General features: G+C 39.2%; 1 protein-coding gene across 2 annotated transcripts in view; it reads left to right on the forward strand.

Moving 5' to 3' along the window:
* The first annotated feature begins 10,173 nt into the window (after window positions 1–10,173).
* Window positions 10,174–25,937, forward strand: part of CASD1 (CAS1 domain containing 1) — a 54,825-nt gene continuing 39,061 nt past the window's right edge. For both annotated transcript variants that reach the window (XM_069587428.1, XM_069587429.1), the window contains exons 1-3: window positions 10,174–12,173; window positions 19,797–19,893; window positions 20,428–20,548. In XM_069587428.1, coding sequence (XP_069443529.1) covers window positions 11,615–12,173; window positions 19,797–19,893; window positions 20,428–20,548 — 777 coding nt within the window. In that variant the 5' untranslated portion in view covers window positions 10,174–11,614. The remainder of the gene's footprint in view (window positions 12,174–19,796; window positions 19,894–20,427; window positions 20,549–25,937) is intronic.

Here is a 25,937-nt window from a genome sequence, read left to right on the forward strand (position 1 = left end):
TTTAGTAAAGAATTTTACTATCTTCAGCTTTGACATTGTTAGTTACCACAATATATTAACCATAATCATTTAGTCTCATTGACAGATGACTCCTATTATCTTCTGATGCTTGTCAAAAGGCTCACAGGTTAAAATTTTAATATTCAGCAAAGGACAATCTCAGAATCTCATGGGAAAGAATATACTTTGTACTCTTAATTGATGATAGTTCAATGAATAGGCTCATGAGTAACAACTTTCGAGCATAAAAATGACATTGCTTGCACAACTGTCAGATATATTTGGGAATGAGTTGAGATTTTCAAGACTCTTTTCTTTTTTCAGAGTGAGATGATTTCATGAAAGCAGACTGATGACCCAAGATACAGCAGAAGAAGAAATATGTACATAAAGCTAAATGAATTGATAATGGGAAGTTTAACTATAGTTATCTGGTTTGGAATACTGACAGCATTTATTTGTTAACTGCCTATTTTCTGATCCTTTTGTGAAGAAGTCCTTTACTTGGGATTAACAATTTATGTCTAGATCTCTAACTTTCAACATCAAATGTAACTTTCAACATCAAATGAAACATTTTAAAAAATGGCTCCTAACTTTGAGTTCCTTCAGAATTTAGAACCAAATATCTTTACTGAATCTCCAAGTTACTTGCATAGGTCCAAAAGCAGCTGTCTTCCTTTCAGTTCAGTTCAGTCGCTCAGTCCTGTCCGGCTCTTTGCAACCCCATGAACTGCAGCACGCCTCCCTGTCCATCACCAACTCCCAGAGTTACTCAAACTTATGTCCATTGAGTCGGTGATGCCATCCAACCATCTCATCCTCTGTTATCCCCTTCTTCTCCCACATTCAATCTTTCCCAGCATCAGGGTCTTTTCCAGTGAGTCAGCTCTTCACATCAGGTGGCCAAAGTATTGGAGTTTCAGCTTCAGCAGCAGTCCTTCCAATGAATATTCAGGACTGATTTCCTTTAGGATGGCCTGGATGGATCTCCTTGCAGTCCAAGGGACTCTCAAGAGTCTTCTCCACACCACAGTTCAAAAGCATCAGTTCTTCGGCACTCAGCTTTCTTTATAGTCCAACTCTCACATCCATACATGATTACCGCAAAAACCACAGCCTTACCTAGACGGATCTTTTTTGGCAAAGTAATGTCTCTGCTTTTGAATATGCTATCTAGGTTGGTCATAACTTTTCTTCCAGTGAGTAAGCATCTTTTAATTTCATGGCTGCAATCACCATCTGCAGTGATTTTGGAGCCCAAAAAAATAAAGTTTGACACTGTTTCCACTATTTCCCCATCTATTCCCCATGAAGTGATGGGACCAGATTCGTTTTCTGAATGTTGAAAAGCCAACTTTTTCACTCTCCTCTTTTACTTTCATCAAGAGGCTTTTTAGTTCCTCTTCACTTTCTGCCATAAGGGTGGTGTCATCTGCATATCTGAGGTTATTGATATTTCTCCCAGCAATCTTGATTCCAGCTTGTGCTTCCTCCAGCCCAGCATTTCTCATGATGTACTCTGCATATAAGTTAAATAAGCAGGGTGACAATATATAGCCTTGACGTACTCCTTTTCCTATTTGTAGCCAGTCTGTTGTTCCATGTCCAGTTCTAACTGTTGCTTCTTGATCTGCATACAGATTTCTCAAGAGGCAGGTCAGGTGGTCTGGTATTCCCATCTCTCTCAGAATTTTCCACAGTTTATTGTGATCCACACAGTCAAAGGCTTTGGCATAGTTGATAAAGCAGAAATAGATGTTTTTCTGGAATGCTCTTGCTTTTTCCATGATCCAGCGGATGTTGGCAATTTGATCTCTGGTTCCTCTTCCTTTCACCAGGTATCAAATTCTTATTAAAAGATTATGTCTTGCACCCCAACACTGAAGACTTTGACATCATCATACAAAGTCAGACCTGGGAGTCATATTTGAAAATAAATTACAATCAGATATGGAAACCCCATCATTAACAAGCAAGTGCTATATTTTATATGTGAAAGCAATGCCTACAGTCCCACCTAGAAAAACTAGCCTGGTACCTATTTTATGGTTAAAGCCACACAAGTCAGAAGCAACAGACTTACTGCTGGCCAGGAACCTCAGCGTGCTGCTGCTGCTGCTAAGTCGCGTCAGTCGTATCCTTTTAAATTACTTGAATCTTACATTTCTTAATGAAAAAACTCAGCAGAATTTAATTCTGGCTCTACGGTTGCTCAGTACTGAACACTCAAGTAGGCATACAGAGACAGTTAATACCTTTGGCTGAACTACATAAACAACCACTCCAAAGCATAATGAATCTAGCCTTTTGTGTGCGCAATCAAAAATAAATCTCTAAAGGTTATTTATGATCAAAAGAACAGACTGTTAAGCAGAAATTATTAAAAATTTATAAATAAGGCAAAAGATGGGTGATAGGACCTCTATCATATTGGAGTATTATTTAACAGACTTTGGTTAAAGATTATTTAATCTAAAGGACTGTATCTATGTTTGACTTGGCTATTTTCTATTAATTAAACACTCAGTCTCCATGGCACATATGCTAACCAGTAGAGAACAAATTTAAGAAAACTTCTGGCAAATTTACCAGTGACAGTGAACTTTGAAGGAAGAAGGAATCTTTTATTAAGCATTACCTAAGTGTCAAAAACTATACATTACTCACTTAGTCATAAAAACAACCTTGAGTGATAGGTCTTATTATCCTCTTTTTACAAGTAAGAAAGTTGAAGTTCAACAGGTAAAACAATTTGCCACATTGTTTAGCTAGTAAATGGTGGATCCAGGTGTCAAACCCTGAATGTTCTTTCAAAGCCTACGCTTTTCCTTTTTTTTTTTTAACTACATTATTCTACTCCCATAGTAAAAACTTTCCACTAACAATCACAAAGTTATACCTGCCACTTCTGCAAACCAAAAATGATATCTAAATGTCACCTCAAAAAATATGCTAGCTAGAAAAGCAGAATTTCATGATGGGAAATGTAAGTTTATATTCTGTGTGCACAGAGTAAAAGACCTATGAGTCATCTCCTGCAACCCACCAAGTATTTCGTTGAAGACTGCTCTTTATCATCTAGCTAGATGGCAATTAGAAGCCTGTGAGACAAAGTATCCCTTAGGAATAACTGGCTAAAGAATAAATCATTTAAAGTGCTTTACAGACATTACCTAATACATTTTCACACATCTCTGTGAGCTCCACAGCACTATACATGAAGCGATCCTAATTTGTTTACGGACGTTCAAAGGTGAGAGTGTGTAAAGTGGAAGGCCAGAACGCTGCTAACAACATTAGACTTACCTGAGGCCTTGGGCAGTGTTGTCTGTTTCAGCTGAGACACCACTAAGTCAATTAACCTCTACTGTTTTCCTTAACCTGTTTAATGAAAATGTCAGTACCACTTGGGCCAGAAGGCTGTGGGAAACCAGGCAGGTCATTTAGAATTTTTTTCTTCTCTTTAAGTTGCCCCACTCTGATCTGATCAATGGTTAACATCCTGCACCTTAGAAACAAAGGGGAGTTATTCATATTTGCCTTCCCTAAGGGATTTTTTCAAAGCAGTGAACTGTGAATTTCCAGCTAATTTAAAACAAGTACTCTACAGAAAGGAGAATTTGTCTCAGCCACTAAGACTCAGGGCAAAATTATTGTTGTACTATCATCCTTGCCTCCCTTTATTTGTTAACTGTTGATACGAAACATTGATTTCACCTGAGAGAAAACTGTGTAATTTGGGAATAAAGTGGATGATACATATTTCTGTCCTGGAGAAAGGGTACTGAAGATGGCGGAGGCGCAGGGCAGAATTTCACATGTGAAAATTTAATATGTATTAGATTGTCTGGGCTTTGATGTAAAGAAGAAGAAACTGAAGAACTGTTCTGACAATCTTTCCCACGTAGGTAAGTGATCCCTGAAGCCACCAGTTGCTCAAGCAGAAACAGAAATCACCCCAGGTTCTCTTCCTCCCTTATCTTCCCGCAAGCAATCCACTGGCATGTTCTGTCAGGTTTTACTGCTAAAACCTCTCTGATCTGTCCACATTTCCCCCCTATCTCTTCTGCTTTCACCTTTGTGCAAACAGTGAAGTGAATGATTCTACCAAGGTAGGAAATGAAGAGCTTTCTCAATAGTACAGATAACTGTGGAAAACACCACAACCGGTAGCAGAAGCAAAGTTCAAAGAGACGCTGAAATGGTGTGAGAACCAGAATATAATTGGGATAAACAGAGAATTTAGACAGAAAGGACCTGAGACTTTAAAGTTGACTTCCAGCTGTTTCCCAACCACGATATGTTTCTTACACATGATATTGAAGACTATAATACAATATCATATATAAACTTTTACTTTATACAATTTCCAAATGATTACTGAGATCTGCATAATTTTTAAGGTGAAATCTTCCAGATTAAAAAAAAAAACTAAAAGCATGTAATAAAATAACGGTGTAATACTTCATAATTTCTTACTATTTTGTATTAGTTTTTTTGACATTTAAATACACACAAATCAGATATTTGGCTTTTGTTTGAGGTACACTCAGTCAAAAAATCAAAAGGCCAATATTAAAATTCATTGTGATAAAAGCAAGTTTGTCAGTCTTGCATAGGAAATTGTTCATTTGTTCAAACAAGCCAAATTCACTTTGGAAAATACATCTGTATCCTATAGTCTTAAAAATTCTAAGAAAGGTGTCTCAATATTTTCCAATGTTCTTCATTAAAATGATTTTTGATCTGAACTTAAGAAATATTAATATTTATTAAGTTCAAGGCATATTCATGTATTAAAAGATAATTTTTAGAAGAGAATATAGCATGATTTTCATAACATAAAATTAACATGTGTCAAAGCTTTAATTTAATTCACTAATTAATGAATGAACCAGAAAGACATTACAATTGGTTCAAAAGAGAATTCAAAGAATCATATATCTGGGCATTAGGAATGGTGAAATAAATTTGCTTAACAAATGTAAAACTTCAAAACTGCTCAATATCCACAGAGCAATAATCAACTGAATCCCAATGAGATACAATTTGCATTTCTATGGACAAGAATCATTTGCATTACTATAAGTATTATATAACTTACAGCAATGCAAAATAATTCAAAGACAATAAAAGACCGGACAGAAGCAGATAAGCTGGACAATGCCCAATTTCCCATTGAAGACAACCCTAATATCGTGGTATATTTCTAAGTCTTTCACAAGTTTTCCCTACAAATAAAACAAAAAGTACTAATTCCCTGTGCCCCACTGCACAAAATCTGGAGGGGAAAGGAATGAAGAAGAGGGAGATAAACAAAATAATTGAGTAGATTACAAGGCACAGTGGGATACAGTCCAAAAGAACTGGTAGTTTCCCAATAAACACAACATGCACAAGGAAGGAAGATATAACACCTACTCTGATTGGGTGCTGTCTGGTGCTGCATGCATACTGAAGCATACCCAGAAACAAAAGTACCACGACAAACCCTGTGCGGGGAAAGAGCCATATTCCCACAAGGAGCCTTGGCGAAGAGGCAAAATGTTGCAGGTCTGCTGGGGTCCAGCCCCGGTGGATCCAGGGTGATTCGAAGGTGGGGACAGAGTCGGCGTTCTTGGAAATAACTTATTTAGTTACAGATAGAGAGGGATTAGAAAATTAGCAGAGAAAAAGAGGCTGAATAACTTGGTTTACATGGAATACCAATCACCACGTACATAGGCCACAGGCATCTTTCCGTTCTCCCGAAGGAGAGGAGGCACTGAGGCTTCCCCAGTCCGATCTTAGAAGCCCAGGTGAAATTAGCAGGCTTGGTGAGTACCCACATTTCAGATGGAAATTCAGCCAGAAAAACGGAGAGCAAGAAAGAAGTGACATGGGGGAATCAGTCTTTCCGGAAACTGATCCGATTTCTTTATTTTTTAGGTTTGCTTATATACCTTTTGTTACACATAGGGATGAATACAGAGTCACGTGGGGGTCAGAAGTCCTGACCTTTATCAAAATCAGGTGCTTTACATAAAAAAAGATCTTAGGGGTTTACATCATCTTCTGGCCATGAGGCCTGCTGACATTTACGACCCTTTCTTTCTGATAACCAAAAGACTTATTTTTTCCAAGGGTGTTTTTTCTTAAACCAGGCACCACCCTCCAAATAAAGTTGCATTCCTATAGGGTGAGGGTGTAGTGAGTTACAATCAAGAAATGAATTTATTTAACCCAAGGTTAACATGATTAATCTTAAAGGTTAACACTTATTTTTCCTATATGCTTAAAGGTTAATACTTATTTCTCCTATACATTAGTTATATTCATTATAAGAGCAGGGAATATGGAGATTTAGCAGCAAACATCAGCCCAACAAATGAAAACCCTTTCATCAATGTTCCCCTTAAGATCTATTTAGTCTTAAGATAGTGATAAAGTTACATTTTTACATAGCAAGGACACAGTGATTTATAACAAAGTACAGTGATCTATTACAAAAGAGAAAATTCATTAACTCAAAAAGTCTAGTACTGCTAACCTTAAAAACTACTATATTTCCTATTCTATATTCCAAATACATTGATTAATATATTCCCAGGTGCCTAAGGATATGGAGGCCTGTCGGCAATCATTGACTCAACAATGAGAAAAGCCCTATGCTAATTAAGATTCTCAAAATACTCCCAAACTCTCTGTGCTGTTTATGGTTGAGAGGTAGTAAACAAACATGTGCATAGTGGCAGGAGTATGGATAATCCTCTCACACAAGCTAGTTTGCCAGCAGAGAGGTTTGACCTGAGACACCCTTGTCACTCCCAGGGCAGGGAATTAGCAGCAATTATTGGCACAACAAATGAAAAACCCTTCACCAATATAATTCCTAACCAACCCACTACACTAATAATTTTTAACTTCCCAAAAGAATCTGCCTTTAGTAAGCCTAAAACATCTCGTGCCTCTCACGGTCAGGAGGCTGTAAACAATCACATGTGGCTGGACGAACCTATACAGGTGGGCTAGATAACCTTCAGGGGAGTCCATAAACTGAAACACTCTTGTCATACCCAGGAATTTTTATTGACTTGGAGCTGCACGTTTACTCCTTCTCCAAAAGAGGTAATGGGGGTCAGCCCCCTGTAAACTCAGAGGTGTAGGCGAGAGCATGAAACAGTAAAGTAGATAGACTCTGGTTTTGGGGGTAGATGCTTGGGAACAGGGGGTTTTCTGAGGCTTGATCACGCCTTTGCGTATGCCAAGCCTCCTTCCTCATGACCTGTGCCATGGGCGGAGTTCCTCATGCTGGCCCCTGGCACAGGTCTTTACAGGAGAAAGTTCTTCTGATTGTGTTAATCGTTTCACAAAGGATGGTTATATCAAATCACTACTTTGTACCCTATAAACAATTTTATTTGTCAATTACACCTTACTAAGGCTGAAGGTGGGGGAAGAAGAAAGGTTTTAAATAAGTAGCATATGAAGTACAGGAGAAAAAGTATTCAAGCTAAGTGAGTAATATTAAGAAAAAAGCAACGGATATGTAATGTTTTCTGGCTTGTACTTTAGTATGGCTGGATAATATGAGAGCTACAGAAAGTAGTGTAGGTAAAGTAATAGGAGCAGAAGTCAGGTTTCAAGTATTTAAAGAACTAATAAATAATTGAAAAAAGATCAGGCCAGAAGTTTGACAGTTAAGGGAGAAGAGATTGTGTGGTGAATTAAGGAAGTGGCTTTAAATAGGAAGTATTTGCGCTTATACACTGGGTAAACAGTGAAGAGGGAGCAGTTTATTGGTAAAAATAAAGAAGGGAAACTTATGATACCAGATTCTCAAATGAAATTTTACTGATACAATCAAGGACACAGATGAAAGAAGAGAAAAAAATTTCGGAAAAGAAGAGAAAGAATTTCTCAGGTCAGAATGGAAGTATAGTTAATTACACTGTATTGCATATTTGCAAGTTGCTAACAGAGTAGATCTTAAAAGTTCTAATCATGAGAAAAAATATCCTGTAACCATGTATGTATGTTGCTGTTTAGTCACTCAATCAGGTCCAACTCTTTGGTAACCCCATGAACTGTAGCCTGCCAGGCTCTTCTGCTGGGATTTTCTGGGCAAGAATGCTAGAGTAGGTTGCCATTTCCTTCTCCAGGGAATCTTCCCAACCTAGGGATCGAACTCACATCTCCATGTCTCTTATATTGCAGACAGATTCTTTATGTATGTAGGCATGGTGACAAATGTTAACCAGTTATGATTTTGCAGTATATACAGATAGCAAATCACATTGTACGCTAGAAACTCATACAATGCCAAATGTCAATTATACCCAAATTTTAAAATCCCAACAAAATGGACACAGTAGAGCAGGAACAGTTTTTATCAAAATATTCTCACCTCAGAACTGTGTTTCTCCTATGGTGCTGGTCCTTTTCAAACCTGTTTCCTCTCTTCTTTATCCTCATGACCTCCTGTGGTACAACAGGAAATAGATATTTGGTTAAAAAGGAAAAAAAAAATAGAAGGGAAGGAGTAAAGTGTGGTCAGTATTTTTCATTTTGTCTCCTGTTAGATCGTTTCTTTTTTTTTTATATATTATTACCATTGAGATAATCTGCTGAGCATTAGTTAACATTCTGGCAAATAAACATGGAGCCACTAACTAGTTTTTAGCATTATTATATTTAAGAAAGTTCAGTCTGGTTAGAGGAATGGCAGGAAGCTGTAAGATTGAATTTTTGAGCCAGACATGAGAGAGAAAAGTTTAAAGGATAAAAAATTCCAGCAAGGTATCATGCCTTAAGCAAGGCAACAACAAGGGGATGGAGAGAAGGCAACATATTTGAGTTATTTAGAAGGGAGAATGGGAGTCGAGCAAGTGAAGACTGAAAAGTCAACATTATTCTTCCTAGAGCTTGTCGGAGAAGGAACTAGATGGAGCGTTAAACACAAAGAAACACAGTCCATGGATGGGCTTCACTAACAAAACAGAGTTATTAGTAGAAGGGAAATGTCCAGGAGAGAGGAAGAGTTTAAAGAAGACACAGAAAGAGAATGACTGACAAAGGGATAACTGATGGAGTCATCAACACTCCCAAGAAAGGGGGACAGGAAGAGATTCAGAGCAGAGAAGGATTAGCTTTAAACTGGAGAGAAAGATATGCAGATGACACCACCCTTACGGCAGAAAGCGAAGAACTACAGAGCCTCTTGATGAAAGTGAAAGAGGAGAGCGGAAAAGTTGGCTAAAAGCTCAACATTCAGAAAACTAAGATCATGGCATCTGGTCCCATCACTTCATGGCAAATAGATGGGGAAACAATGGAAACTTTGTGAGAGATTTTATTTGGGGGGGGGGGGCTCCAAAATCACTGCAGATGGTGACTGCAGCCATGAAATTAAAAGACGCTTGCTCCTTGAAAGAAAAGTTATGACCAACCTAGACACCATATTCAAAAGCAGAGACATTACTTTGCCAACAAAGGCCCGTCTAGTCAAAGCTATATTTTTTCAAAGAGTCACGTATGGATGTGAGAGCTTGACTATAAAGAAAGCTGAGCACCAAAGAACTGATGCTTTTGAACTGCGGTGTGGAGAAGACTCTTGAGAGTCCCTTGGACTGCAAGGAGATCCAACCAGTCCATCCTAAAGGAAATCAGTCCTGAATATTCACTGAAAGGACTGATGTTGAAGCTGAAACTCTAATACTTTGGCCACTTGATGTGAAGAACTGACTCATCGGAAAGACCCTGATGCTGGGAAAGATTGAATGTGGGAGGAGAAGGGGATGACAGACGATGAGATGGTTGGATGGCATCACTGTCTCAAAGGACATGAGTTTGAGTAAGCTCCAGGAGTTGGTGATGGACAGGGAAGCCTGGCGTGCTGCAATCCATGAGGTCACAAAGAGTTGGGCACAATTGAGTGGCTTAACTGAACTGGAGAGAAGGAAGGGGGGCCACAAGCTATTTACAACATTTCAGAAAGCCTTCTGGAAATTGCAATTAAATAAAATGTCAAGTTTCTTTACTTTTAGCAGGCATTAAATCAACCCTGCAGGCTAACACTGGTTATCACGTGCTGATCAGAAATTCTAATTTGCTGTTGATGACATCATAGAAATTTCCAAGATGTGATTTGGTAGACCATATACTGTTAGCAGAGTTATTTATCTGTTTGTTTGTTTTTTTTTTTGCAATATCTGATTTAATTCTCCCAGCATGTGATCAACCTTGGATCAGAAGAACGACAGCCAAAATTAAGCAACCATTTCCAGGGAACAGTGCCTAGTGTTTGTACACTTATTTAGCTTTATTGCTTATTAGAATTACATCCATGACAGTGACGTATGTGATTTCATTTAAGTGTCAAAAATCTTTTAAGATATGGGGTCCATAGATAAAAACATAATAAAAAGAGTCCTTGGATGAAAAGAATTGGGATGACAAGATCTCTACAGTCCCATCATATCGAACACTTTAAGAGGGACCTATACAAGTTCAGGAATGGCTAAACTGGGAAGTTGCAAAGAACGCCTGAAAACACCCTAACTAACCAGGAACTCACTCAAGCAGAAAAGGAAGCAAAAGTAAATAAGCATTCCCACATGGAAGGCAGCACAGGGGAAGCCAGAAAACTAACGAAATAAATAAAGTGGGGGACTAAGGAGCGTTTAACAAAGGCAAAGGAGTGCTCCCTTTTTTGATAACCACATTAACCAACTTCAGGAGCATGAATGATGGTCCCGAGAACACATTTTGACTTCTGGCCCAACCACCTAGCCAACGCTCATGTAAATACAAAAAAGTGGAGTTCTTTTCTCACCAACACCTACATCAAGCGAGGCTCGTTTTGTACCTTCTACTCTGTTCATTCCAGAAGGGAGTAAATTCCAGTGTTATTGCCTGGTGAATCCCATGGACAGAGGAAGCTGGTGGGCTATAAGTTCCCGGGGTGTCAACGAGTCGGACTTGACTGAAGCGACTGAGCAAGGAAGCACTCTGTACTTTTGATATACTTTCGCTCACTGGACTTGGGTAAAGCCAGGACTACCCCCCCCCCCCCCCCCCCCCCCCAGTTTTCAAGAGAAATGGGCTTCCAAAGAGTGAGTTAAGACTGGTCATCATACAGGTGGGACGGTGCTAAGGCTGTCCGCAGTGTCTACACCTGGCTTGCATCTGGGGGGCATCCAGACTGACCAGAGAGCCTGACGATAAGCCCCGGTGACACTGGGGTGGCCTTCGCATCCTGCTAGACAGGTTTGCTGCTGCTGCTAAGCCGCTTCAGTCGTGTCCGACTCTGTGCGACCCCAAAGACGGCAGCCCACCAGGCTGCCCCATCCCTGGGATTCTCCAGGCAAGAACACTGGAGTGGGTTGCCATTTCCTTCTCCAATGCATGCAAGTGAAAAGTGAAAGTGAAGTTGCTAGACAGGTTTAGGGAGTAGAAAGCTCGTTGAAAGGTGTGTTGCGGAAGGAAGGAGGGGAACGATGTTTGCTTTTCTTCCAGAACGGTACTTCTATTGCCCCAACCTGGGCTCAGGTTGCCGCCAGTAAGCTAATTAAAAGCCCAGGAGTCGCGTTCGGGCTAGGGTGGAAGCCTGGTCCCCTCTCCTCACATCCCCATGTCTCTGCCGCCGCCGCCGCCTGCCGCAGGTGACCCGGTGACCCCTGAGGACAGTCTGGGGTCCGTGACCCCGGGGGACTGGGCAACCGGACCCCCCTCGCAAGCGCAGCCTCTCTTAAGACAGGAGGCTAAAGGGGAGGCGGAGGAAGGGGAGGAGACAGGCGTCCAGGGCGCCTGGGGGAAAGGCACGGCGGAACAGCGGCGGCGGGGCTGGGGGGAGGCCGCCGAGGCGCCCGCGGCCGAGGAGGGTCAGGTGGAGGCCGGGGGCGCCGCGGGGTCAGCCTCCCCGGCGGGAGGCGCGGGTGGCGGCCCCGAGGGCTGGCGGCGGCTCCTCGCCTGGCTGCGGCGGCGGCAGCCCCAGTGCTGCCCCTGTGCGGCGCCCCTTCCCCGCTCCGCCGCGCACTGTTGTCATGGAGGAACCAAGATGGCGGCTCTGGCCTACAACCTGGGCAAGCGGGAGATCAACCACTACTTCAGCGTGAGGAGCGCCAAGGTGCTGGCGCTGGTGGCCGTACTGCTGCTCGCGGTGTGCCACCTCGCCTCCCGCCGCTACCGAGGTGAGCGCGCCCTCCCCCTGCCCGGGCCGGCCGGGGCGGGAGGAGGCGACGCGGAGGCTGGAGGCCGCCCCCTCGCCCGACACACGCCCACGCTCACGCGGCCGCCCGCCGGCGCGCCCAGCGGGCGGGGCAGGCGGTCCCCCCACGTGCCCCCAGGGGGCCCGGGCGGCCGGCCAGGCGCCCCCGACCGGCGAGCGGACCCCAGTTCAGGCGGCCGCGGGTCGAGGGCCCGTGGTCCTGGGCACCGCCCCCCCACCCGCACCGCGAGCCGCCGGTGCTGGAGGCGGGGGCGCCCGCCCGGGCCGGGCCCAGCGGGTAGCGGGGGTCCCGGCTCCTGCGCGGGCTGGGCCGGGGGACACGCGGCAGGCCCGGGGCTCGCGTGCAGGAGGCGAGCAGGCGGCCCTCGGGGGCCAGCCCAGGGCGCCTGGAGGCCAAGGCCGCCCGCCACGGGGGCACCTCGGCTCCAGGTGGGGTCGCCCAATTCTGCGCCGTAGGTGCCCGGCTTTTTGGCCTTTGTTTTATCCCGTTTCTGCCCCTGGAACAGCGGGGCCAAGCTGTTGGACAGCGGCAAGGGCTGCCCCATTTTCTTTTGCCGCCGAGTTGACAGCTGGCAGAAGATGCCCTTGGCCAAATGGAGGAGGTGTCACCCAGGCTTTGTGATTCAGAAACGTTTAAAGGGGTCTGGTTGCACACTTTTTACAAAGTGAAGACACTGCTGCCGATATTAGAAAAGAACTTACGGGTTGACAGGAGTTGAGGTGGGCAAGGAAAACAAGTTGAAAGCAGTCTGAGAGGAGGCCTTCGCTGTGGGTTTTGAAATTGGTGCAAAGAGTCAGGAAATATGATCTCATTATTTCAGAACGTGTTATTTTTCGGTAATCAAGGGATATTTACTTGTCCTTCTTGATTTTTTTTCCCCCTTAATTTTCTCTGTGAGAATGTCACTAGGATAGAGGTTGACAGGCTGAGGGAAATTAACAAAGATAGGATCTCTAGTTTGTGGTTCTTGTAGTTTTGAAGCCATTATCTGGACAGCTCTTGGTGATTGTGAGATAACTGGTCAAAAGGTAGTGTGTAATAGGTGCGCATTTAAGGTGTTTTCCGTTTAGCTTCACACCTACTTTGGCAAAATATCCAGTAAAGGGGGCACTGGAATCTGAACTCGCTTCTCATTTTAGGAAATCTTTAAACGTAAAGGATATTTTGATTGGTTGTGCCGCTTTGTTTTCTGCGGTGCTTGAGAATTAAAAATCTTACACTCTAGTACTGTACTGGATGAATAGCCTTTTATATAAATACACGAAATCGATTGAAAAAGATAAATTGCTTATACCCTCTTGGCCTTTTTCCTCCAGCTTCCCATAGATCACATTCACATGACCTGGCAAGACTTCGGTTCATTTGCTGTAAGAGAAGTCCAACACTTTCGTATACAAAATAAAGCTAGCTATTTAATGCATTCATTTATTGTCACTTTAAAGAAAAATTTCTGATCACTGACATATTATGCTATTTTGTTACAAGATGATAGAAATTTAACTCAATTTTATGTATGTGATAGTGGAGGTAACTTTTATAAGTGTGTGCTATGGTCCTCTAATGGCAACCCACTCCAGTGTTCTTGCCTGGAGAATCCCAGGGAAGGGGGAGCCTGGTGGGCTGCCGTCTGTGGGGTCGCACAGAGTCGGACACAACTGAAGCGACTTAACAGCAACAGCAACAGCATGGTCCTCCTATAAGCTAAACATCTGCCCACCCCCCACCTCCCTTTTTTAATTGTGTTTTTGTCTTTTGATAAACGTGGTCCTAATTGCTATATTTAGATTATAAATTTCATCCTTTCAAGATCTGTCCTCCGCAGGGAAAATAGAATGTCAGATGGAACCTTAAGAGTCAGTGTAGCAATCTGGGATTGTTTATAAAGCCTCCTCCAGAAGCTCAGCAGCAGCTTCTGTAGGTGCTTCAGTGTCTTGAGTGTGAAGCAGTACACCTGGTGTGTGTACATGCCCAAGCGGAATGTCAGGACCGTGAGCCAGAGATGGGGGAGAGAAATGATCTTACCAGAAACTTTTTAGCCAGCCTCATGCTTTAGCAGTGTGAAACAGTCAGATGCAATGCTTTTCACACAGGATAATCAAACACTTGAATCACAGCATCATAAATCTTTAGAATAAGAAACGACGTTATGTTACGTATAGAGGTTTAGGCTGTGTATTAAAATCTCCAGTGTGTGAGTATGGGTTTGCCTCAGGCCAGGAGAGTGAATGCAATTGAAATACACAGATTCAGTATCTCTTGTTTTACAAGCTAAAGAAAGTAAAAAATTGCACACTACAGAAGACAAAGCTTGGCAAAACTACATGCTATCATTGAGCACTTATTATATGCCAGGTGCTGTTCTACTAAGGATTTTAAATCTTAATTTGTCTTTGCAACCAGCCTATGGGTAGATACAAATACTTCCCACTTCCTGCCCCCACCATTTTTAATATCCGTAATCAAGATGAGTTTTTAAAACTTTGATTGCATGTCAAAGTTTAATTGATAACATTTTCCCTACTGTTATATAAAATAGTGATGTATTTTATAATCAGTGGTCTTAGATTCAGAGAATTGCAGTATTATTTACATTTTAAAGATGAGGCATGAGAGGTTAAGTTGCCTAAAGACACACCATTAGTCTGACTGAGCTAGGATTTAAAACCCAGTTAGTCGTGTCTCATACCATTATGTTATGTTCTGCCTTTCTGGAGCCTCTTAGACAGTAGTAACGTATAAAAGGAGTGAGAAAGTGTTTTCCGTCAGAACATGGGTTAAATCATTTAGAAATACTAATTCACCCTCACAGTGCCAGCCAAAAATTGTCTTACTCATTTTCCAATAAATGGTGATTTTCTAAAAGTTCAATTCAGTCGCTCAGTTGTGTCCGACTCTTTGCGACCCCATGAATTGCAGCACGCCAGGCCTCCCTGTCCATCACCATCTCCCAGAGTTCACTCAAACTCACGTCCATCGAGTCAGTGATGCCATCCAGCCATCTCATCCTCTGTCATCTCCTTCTCCTCCTGCCCCCAATCCCTCCCAGCATCAAAGACTTTTCCAATGAGTCAGCTCTTCACATGAGGTGGCCAAAGTACTGGAGTTTCAGCTTTAGCATCATTCCTTCCAAAGAACACCCAGGACTGATCTCATTTAGAATGGACTGGTTGATCTCCTTACAGTCCAAGGGACTCTCCAGAGTCTTCTCCAACACCACAGTTCAAAAGCATCAGTTCTTCGGCGCTCAGCTTTCTTCACAGTCCGAGTTACATGTCTAAAACTTCAGAATCTGACCTGTTTACTTGTTCCTTCAAATCCTGGTTCAGATGTCACCAGCATAGAGGTAGAAATTAGGAATTCAGTGTTTCTACAGTAGCTAGTATAGACTTACCATCTTGTATTATAATAATTTGTATCTGACCTCCCCACATAAACTTTGAGCTTCCAAGGGTATTTTATTCATCCTTAAATCATCAGAGCTTAACACATAGTAGGAACTCTGTAACAGTTATTGGATAAACAGACTTTTGAAGTCCTTGTTTCCTTCTCTTTGCCTCCCTGCATTTGGTTCTTTTGGTTTTAATTGAATTTCATGTTCTAAGAGCATGTTCTGATCTTAATTTTAGAAAGTTTTTTTTTAATTATTAATATTATTTCACATAAAAAATGACATTTTAAAAAGTAGTTATTCTTTTAGTTACATTTTTTGTAAATTTTACCATTATGGAATCACAAGATATCCATTAATATTGTGATTATAGACTAAAGGCATCATTTCTGGGATAAGAAGCCAGTATCAGTAGCCTTAAGAATAGTTCCAATCTGGTTAAATTTAGATTTTCTAATTGATAAAGTTAACTTGCTTCAAATGTCTTAGTTTTGTTGACTTCTAATTCATTTCTGTCATAGGCATACTTAATGCAAATATGAAATAATACTGCATGGTTTGGAAAAATGAGTTCAAAGCTTCAGAAATTAAAACAAGAAGCAGCGTTCGGTCTCTCAGGCTTTCCCTTCTTTGGCTGCTAGAAAAATCCTGATCTACATGACACCACTTGTAAAGAGGCACTCCTAGCTTATCTAAAGAAAATTGTAAATGGTGATTTTTCAACACAGACAGAAGTATAACTTGCTAAGTTTGGGACAAATAAAATATTCTGCAGATCAGATTGTAAACTTTATGATCTGGTATTTTCATGGTTGTTAGCAAGAAACATACAGCTTTGTCAAGATGATTCAGTCTAAAGGTGCAGTGTGCCAGAGGTATTCTATTCGATGACAAATATAAGCCTCAGTTTATTTAGCAGGTCAGGTGTTTTCTTTATTTGTTTTGTTTTTCAGATTTGTTTTTTAACTTGTTTACTTACTTTGTCTGCTCTTAGTATCTTTCTATTATAGAAAAATCATGCATAAAAACCTGAGACTTTAGATTGACAATCGAGAATGCTTATGCTTAAGATAACAGAATGAAGGGAAGACAGCCATTCATCTAGAGAATCTTTGTATTAGAGATAGCTGGAGTAGATAATTCTATCCCATTAGTTGCTTTTTTTTTTCTTTTTAAAAATTCTGTTCCTGACTTGACTTATCTGAGCACTTGGCAACTTTCATCTCACTGGTTGTATTAAGGTAGCTATCAAAATTATATGAAGCAATTGAAAATAATGACTGTAGTATTTTGTTTTCTTTTGTTTGGGATTCTTCTGGGTAAATTTTCAAAGGAAAATAATGTGCCAGCATATGTTAACATGTAGCTAGTATACATAAAATAAGTGTGTCACATTAATTGAACATTTAGATTTACATTTAGTGATTTGATTTTAAAACTGTTTCCTTCCCAGGAAAAGAACTAGTTTTAGAGTATAGAATTTTGCGGAATTGTTTTTTTTTTTAAGAACTAGTTAATTTATTTTTAATCAGATATTATAGTATTTACTGGTGCTACTATTTTTATTATTTTGCTGACAAATATGTAAAAGTCTGTGTCCTCATTACCTTTTCAGTTGTCTACTTAGCAATTCTTTTACTTTCCTAACAGTTCTTCATATTACATTCTCTCTATTAAAATAGCTGGTGTAGTTTCTGTTTTGAGTAGACCTTAACTGGCTTCCCTAGTGACTCAGACGGTAAAGAATCCACCTGCAATTCGGGAGACCTGGGTTTGGTCCCTGAGTCAGGAAGATCCCCTAGAGAAGGGAATGGCTACCCACTCCAATATTGTGGCCTGGAAAAGTCCATGGACAAAGGAGCCTGGCAAGCCTCAGTCCATGGGGTCCCAGAGAGTTGGACACACTGAGTGATTTTCACTTTAACTGATGAGTTACAGAGACTGTTTCAGATACAAGGTGTTTTTTTTTTTTTTTTTAATTTGCATATATTATGAAGAGTCACCATTAACTAGCATTTATTCAACTACCTTAATATGGTAGTTGAATATTTTTCCCAGAAAGACCAGCTAGTTTTTAAAATGCAGTGTTCAAAATGTCTTTTGGCTAGTGACAACTTTAAATCTGTCTTGGTATGAGGTTTTTCTAATGTGGGGTCTTGAGATTAGAGCTTTTGTTTTCTACCAGCTGTACTACTGAAAAATAATGTCTGAGCAGTAATATTAAAGAGGGAAAGAAGAATTTGGCATTTTAACACACACATTTTCTGGTGGAGAAAATTGATTATTTTAAGACACTGGTGTGGCACTTCCATCTCCACAGAATCATATCAATAACCTATAGAGATGGTTAAACAAATAGCATAATCGAACACACTGAAAATTGATCCAACTTCTATTAAGAAACAGAAGTCAAGTAACAGCAATAAGAAGAAGGGATGAGGAAAGGAAAACTTTACAGAATGCCAATTGTTTAAAACTTCTTATATAACTTTTTAATAAAATAAATGTGTTACTAACTTTTTGCTTGGTTTAATAGATGTATTTAAAGAGGTAGAAGTGCTGTAAATATGGAATTTTCATCCTAATTTTAAACATTTACTGGATTTTTAATAGGATTTTACTATATGGCCATTATTTAAAAATGCAGCAGCAGTGCTGTTTTTAGGAAATAATTGTGTGTTTCTATAGTCCTTTCTTTATTCCTCCGTGATTGTTTATGTAACTTAATTTTGTTTTTTAGAACTAGCATTAGTTTTTGATAATTGAAAAGAATTAAGAACTGATTATTTATAGTTTCCTTAGAGAGATGTTATTAAAAAACCTTTAAAATACAGAAAAAACTGCTTAGGCTACATCTGTAATTACAAAAATATAATAACTTATCATCTACTTTCCTTATCCAGTTTTCACCAACAGAACGGTGTACTATTTTCACTTTCCTCCCTGTTCTGTTTTAGAGTTTATGACGCTGCGGTATCAACATTTTCATTGTTTATGCTTACTTGCCTTGTGTTTGTATCACCTTTTATCTGTGTGTTGTCCAGACGACTGGATGGAGAAGAGAGATGTGTTCTACTTAAAATATCTTTGGCTGTTTCCTATCTCCACCGTTTTGTTCTGTAGTATTCTTTTTACCAGATTCTCCGTCCTGACCTTAACTATTTGTAAAACAAATAGATTGCTATTGACCGTTAAAGAACTGGAGATCAAATTTAAAAGCACATTAACTGTAACCCCACAGTTAATGTACACATCTCATTTCTCCCTCGTCCATTTGATATACTTGAACTTTTCTGATGCCTCCAACCCCCTTTTTAACCACATACATTGGTCATGTACATTAAGCTAATGTACAGTAACATGGCCAAAAGTAGTAGGGTAACCATCTGTCCCAGTTTACACAGGAGTGAGGGGGTTTGCAGAAATGGGATTTTCTGTTTGAAACTTCTCCCAACCACAGTGGGAGGAGTTTGCTGTCATCCTGACGGTGGAGGCAAGAGAGAGTCGAGAGAAGTAGAGGATGGATATTAATAATAGCATTTATTACTGGTAATTGATCATGTGTATCTTCAGCCATCTTTTGATTAACAGTGTTACAAGTCTTTGTGAGATTGTAAAAGGATGACATTTTATTACGCATTTTAAGAAGTTTTTAATAAGTCTTTCTCTGTTTGCACATTTACAGAGTAGGGATATAGCCCACTTCTTCCAGGGAAGTTGTAAAAATCAGGGCGTCAATTTATAAAATACTTCAATATTTACCAGGTTTCTGATGTACTAATGCACGAAGTACTGTAATAGTTGAATAGGAAGTCATTTCCAGAGTCTTCTCTTCTATCCCTGAAACTTTTGTTTCCCAACTAGAAGTAGAAGTGATAAACAGATACAAAGGCTATTTTGAGGCAAGATGTCCCTGGAGGGAAACTTGCGGTAGAAGGAACTGCCAAAGTGTTGCTGTAGCATTGGGGATGAAGAATATTCTAGGTGATTTATCTGTACTAGTGCCTCTCATTGGCTTCAATATTAATATATTAATAGTTGCTCTGCTTCTTATGGATGAGTCGTATGTACCTAGAGGGTACAGTGAAGTGTGGAAAACTCTGTACTCTCTCAACTCCAAGGGTAAAATGGGATAGACAGCCAGTGTATAAAAATATAACTATTGTTAGCAACATTATTGTGTTTAATTATTACAGGCAGTGATTCATGTGAATACCTTCTCTCAAGCGGCAGATTTCTTGGAGAGAAGGTTTGGCAGCCTCACAGCTGTATGATGCATAAGTACAAAATCAGGTAAAGTTTCTTCATTTATTATGTTTTTTCTTCTTGGCTAAGATGGGTCTTAGTATCTGGTAGAGAAGTGTTAATAGAGCAAAGGAAGTGGCAGATGGTGCTTCTCCATGTGATGGCAGAGAAGTGCTGACAGGGCAGGAGTGGGGGTGAGTCCAGAGGAGTATTCTTGCTCTAAAGCATTAGGGAAAGCTTTGGACCAATCTGCTTTATCTCAGGTGAGAGAAAACCAGGGGCCAAGGGCAATAGCCTGTGAATGAAAGACTTTTGCTTTGGGACTTGGATAGCTACCTCTTGCAGTTTTTCTGAGAGAGTGAGTATTAAGCACTTACTGTGGTTCAAGTACATATGAAACACTTAATGGAATTAATCAATCATGCACGAACTGGTAGGTTGAACAAACCTGCCCACCTGTTTCTAAAATGACAACGTAACTGTATATAATAATCCTGTACTACTTTCTTCACAAATTATGTGCTTTGAAGATGCCTGGGCTGATTTTCTGTATTCTAATTGATGTTTCCTTGTTGATTCCAGTGAAGCAAAGAACTGCCTCGTAGATAAACATATTGCATTTATTGGAGATTCCAGAATTCGTCAGTTATTTTATTCTTTTGTGAAAATAATTAATCCTCAATTCAAAGAAGAAGGAAATAAGGTAAAATCTGTCTATTTGTTTCATTAGGGTATTGTTTTAGCAGTTAGGCAACTGAATAGTTACAGGAGAAGTGTGCCCTTTCACGTGAACAAAAGAAAGTATAAAATTTTTAGTTTGGTTTTGGGAAAGGGAACAGGGAACAATTTGCCATTACGGAGCCATAAGAAAAAGAAGTGGTGGGTAAAGTATTGACAAACCTTTTATTGACTTAAACTTTTTGTTTTCAGAAATATTAAAATTCTTTCCATGGAAAAACTTAAAAAAATTTTTTTAGAAAGAATAAAGAAATATCCCTTATCCTCCTTTTAATATTTTGCTATATTTCTTTTCAGTCTCTTTTTTAAAAGACAAAATTGTAATAGATTAGCATGTACAATTTGATATCTTCTTGGCTACCACTTATCATAATTTACCATATTATTATAAATCAGTGTTAAGTATCTTCATAATGGCAATATACTAGTGAGTGGATATAATGTGATCCTATATAATCTTCCCTTTTCTTAACTTTTTGTAGTTTTCTAATTTTTAATATTTTGTGATTTTAAAAAGGACATTTTTATTACATTTTTGTGTGAGAACTTTGCTTTTTAAATTATTTCCTTAGGATAGATTCTTTACAGTGCAAATATTAGGTTAAAGAATATAGTGCTTTAAAAATTATTGATTATATTATTAAATTCTTTCAGTCTACACTGTAATTAGTAATGTACTTTGGAACCTAATTTTCTGTAACCTTTCTGGCACTGGACATTCATGCTATATAATTAAAATGACAGTGTGACAAATTTCTGCTCTTTTTAATTTCTCATTTTAGAAATGTTATCTTTAAAAAAACTAACAAGGATGAACATCTTTCTAAATGTTAATTTGTTAATTAGTTAATTTTTGTGAACTCTTTCATTGTATCTTTCTGTTTAATACATTTTTAAGTGATCTGAAGTTCTCATTTCTGTCTTTAATTGCATATGGTTGGGAGTGGAGAATAACAAGAAAAAAGTAAAGTACAAGAAAGTTCAGAATTGTAGGGCAGTAGCTCATTAATTTATGATAAAAATCTGCCTGTACACATCACCTTGTCCAGTGGTAGGAAACTGAAAAATCGGAGACTTCACAGCTAACTAAGTAGTCTCATCATGATGTTGGTTCAGTTCAGTTCAGTTCAGTCGCTCAGTCACGTCTGACTCTTTGTGACCCCATGAATCGCAGCACGCCAGGCCTCCCTGTCCATCACCAACTCCCGGAGTTCACTCAGACTCACGTTCATCAGGTCAGTGGTGCCATCCAACCATCTCATCCTCTGTCATCCCCTTCTCCTCCTGCCCCCAGTCCCTCCCAGCATCAGAGTCTTTTCCAGTGAGTCAAGTCTTCGCATGAGGTGGCCAAGGTACTGGAGTTTCAGCTTTAGCATCATTCCTTCCAAAGAAATCCCAGGGCTGATCTCCTTCAGAATGGACTGGTTGGATCTCCTTGCAGCCCAAGGGACTCTCAAGAGTCTTCTCCAACACCACAGTTCAAAAGCATCAATTCTTCGGCACTCAGCCTTCTTCACAGTCCAACTCTCACATCCATACATGACCACAGGAGAAACCATAGCCTTGACTAGACGGACCTTAGTCGGCAAAGTAATATCTCTGCTTTTGAATATGCTATCTAGGTTGGTCATAACTTTTCTTCCCAGGAGTAAGCGTCTTTTAATTTCATGGCTGCAGTCACCATCTGCAGTGATTTTGGAGCCCAAACAAATAAAGTCTGACACTGTTTCCACTGTTTCCCCATCTGTTTTCCATGAAGTGATGGGACTGGATGCCATGATCTTCATTTTCTGAATGCTGAGCTTTAAGCCAACTTTTTCGCTCTCCTCTTTCACTTTCATCAAGAGGCTTTTTAGTTCCTCTTCACTTTCTGCCATAAGGGTGGTGTCATCTGCATATCTGAGGTTATTGCTATTTCTCCCGGCAATCTTGATTCCAGCTTGTGTTTCTTCCAGCCCAGTGTTTCTCATGATGTACTCTGCATAGAAGTTAAATAAGCAGGGTGACAATATACAGCCTTGACATACTCCTTTTCCTATTTGGAACCAGTCTGTTGTTCCATGTCCGGTTCTAACTGTTGCTTCCTGACCTGCATACAGATTTCTCAAGAGGCAGGTCAGGTGGTCTGGTATTCCCATCTCTCTCAGAATTTTCCACAGTTTATTGTGATCCACACAGTCAAAGGCTTTAGGAACTCTTGTAAGAAGAATCCAGTAGCGATTTTCAACTAGGAAAAGCTAGTATAGATGTTAAAGCTGAGTAATAGAAGATAACAAAGTAAACTTTTCATTTTATTTGATATCTATGAATGTATTTTGCATTCGTATTTATACATACAAAACTACACAGAAGATTTGAAACTATTTAATGACGAGATTCTTACAGCTTAAAGTAAAAAAACCTCAGTAAACATTTTAAAAATAGATATCTGAATTTTAAAAAATAGTTTTACTAGTTCCAGGCTTAGAATAGAGGATTTGAAAATTGGAATAATGCATTTGGCAACAGTTAGTTGAAAAAAATCTATAATGGTTTAGTCCATGGCCAGAAGTAGCTACAATATGGTATGTTGTTCCTGAGCACTAGGTTTCCAATTTTTGTTTTCTAGGGGTTCCTAGTTATCCCACAATTATCAAATAAGATGCATTTTATTTTATATACATTTTGCAAAGAAAGTTTTTTATAGTTTTAAAGAGACAGTTATTTAGTTCAAACTACTGGTGGAGCATTTGCTAAATTGTATTTTACTTATTCTCTTCTCTCTGAACACCTTGAGGACAGAGATTGTGTGTTATCATTATTTTTAAATATGTTTCTTACATATTTCACAACATAGCCTGGCATGTTGTGAAATTTGATTAATTTTTTTTTAGCCTTGGTAATGGGATTCTTTAAGTATTGAAGATAATTTTTTTTAATTTCTTTTCTGTACTGAGGAAAATTTTTTAAAAAGAAGCTTTAGAGCAGGATTTTTTTTTTTTTTTTTCAAATTATATTTTGTGGAAGACTAGTTCTGTAAGAAGCTCTGGTCAAATAAGTTTGGGCAGAGGTGATATCATATCCTCCTCTTAGGTAGTTTTAGTTTAGGCTAGGATATTAAAAACTTGAGAAGTCTTGCAATGAAGAAAGCTGTTTGTGTTACTTCCAGCCAGAGGGCAAGCTAGATACTCTGGGGGCCCCTTCCACCTCAAACCAACTAGATCCTAGATTAAAAAATACTTGTTGATGTACTTCTAGACTTTGAAGTTGGGGACACATCCCCCAGAAAAAAGGAACAACCTTGAGGCAAATCCAGTCATGGGAACGATAACAGTCAGTGTGCAAAAGAGATTTGGGTTGCCCTGAAGATAGATGCCTGTAGCCACAATGCCCTGTACGTAGCAAACAAAGCTCTGAGCCAGCATATTTCTCAACAGTCGTATTGATAGCCAGAGGGCAGTAGACTGATAGCTTTAAAGTTCCGATAGAAAGAAACCTTTAACCTAGAATTGTATCCCTAACATACGAATTCCTCTATTCTTGAATTATAGGACATTTTAAAATAAACAACAACTATGAGGGCTTACTGCGGTATAAATTTATACTAAAGAGTTTTCCAAAGAATAAACTTCAAGGAGGGAAATGATTCAGAAAAAAAATGATCCGAATTAATGGTTAAAGAAAATAATAAACGTGTATGAATCTAAACAAACTATGTCAAATAATATCTTTTTACACTTTACAAAAACACAGTACTAAAGAACTGACATAGCATATAAGTCAGAGAGAGATGAACACAAAGTGTTCTGCTGTCCTCTTTACACTTTAAGGTATCATCTTAACTTAGAACTTAAGATGCCCTTTATTCCAAGGGCAAGGACTGGAAGGATAGAATTAGGGTGGGTAATTCCAAACCAGAAGAAGAAAAAATAAATGAAACCAAATTCATCTAATATCAAATATAATACATAAACATACATACATAAGCACACACGTATGTGTGTACTCTGATACACATATGTGAATACATATATATATAAACATTTATATTACATGTTAAAAAATCAGTGTTTAATTTTATGTTTATATAAAATATACATATGTGTGAGGGAGCTAGAAATCAAAAATTAAGATGGAAACCTTTATTATCAAAATAATATAAGTAGTCTAAACTTGTCAGCTAAACACAGATTTTTCAGACTGATTTCAGACTGGCTGTCTACCATAGTGGGAGAATTACTCACTACTCATGTAATTAATGATAGTGCGAGTAAATGAGTAAATATAGGCTGTTAGTATGCTGATTTTATAAACTTATAACTCAGTACTTAAAGAATACGCTAAGATATTGGAGAGTATCTTTCAAAGCACACATGAAATCCTTATTTTGATCACATTTTGGTCCATTAACCAAATCCTAACAGTATCAGGGAATTGGCACCATCTCTCTCTTTTAAGTAAGCTCCTTTATATTCTTATTCTGATAAAAATTCTAAAAGCCTACAATAAATGTTCCAGTGGTAAGTTGGTAGACATATTTCCATTAAACTCAGGATGTTCATTATTGCTGCTTCTGTTCAGTATTGTATTATAGATCCTTAGGGAGACCCAGGCTCAATCCCTGGGTTGGGAAGATCCCCTGGAAGAGGAACTGGCAACCCACTCCAGAATTCTTGCCTGAAGAATCCCATAGATAGAGGAGCCTGGTGGGCTACAGTCCATGGGATAGCAAAGAGCCAGATATGACTGAGCGACTAACTCTTTCTCTCTCAGCCAAAGAAAGGTGGTACTTTGAAGATGTAACGATTGGAAAGAAATAACTTGATATTTTATAATACAGTTATCTACATAGAAAATCCCAAAGAACCTATAGAAAATTTACTAGATATAATAAAAATTTTAACAATATAGCTAATTATAAGATAAATATATGAAAATTGATTGTACTGACTCAATAAAGCTGTTAAAAATTAATTGCATATCTACTTGTCAGGAATAGAGAGTTCAAAAATGTTATTTAAAATATACTCTGTGCAATAATAATAATTTTTAAAAAACAGTACATAGGAATAAGCCTAGTAAATAAGCCTACATCTGTATGTATACAGAAAGCTTACAAAATTTTATTAAAAGACAATTTAGTTTTCTGAGGAACCTCCATACTGTTCTGCATAGTGGCTGTACCAACTTGCATTCCCACAAACAGTGTAGGAGGGCTCTCTTTTCTCCACATCCTCTACGGCATTTGTTATCTGTAGACTTTTTAATGATGGCCATCTGACTGGTGTAGACTGGGACCTCATTGTAGTTTTGATTTGCACTTCTCTAATAATTAATGACGCTGAGCATCTTTTCATGTGCCTACTGGCCATCTG

Source organism: Ovis canadensis, chromosome 4 (assembly GCF_042477335.2).
Source record: "Ovis canadensis isolate MfBH-ARS-UI-01 breed Bighorn chromosome 4, ARS-UI_OviCan_v2, whole genome shotgun sequence".
In the NCBI taxonomy this organism is placed as follows: Eukaryota; Metazoa; Chordata; class Mammalia; order Artiodactyla; family Bovidae; genus Ovis; species Ovis canadensis.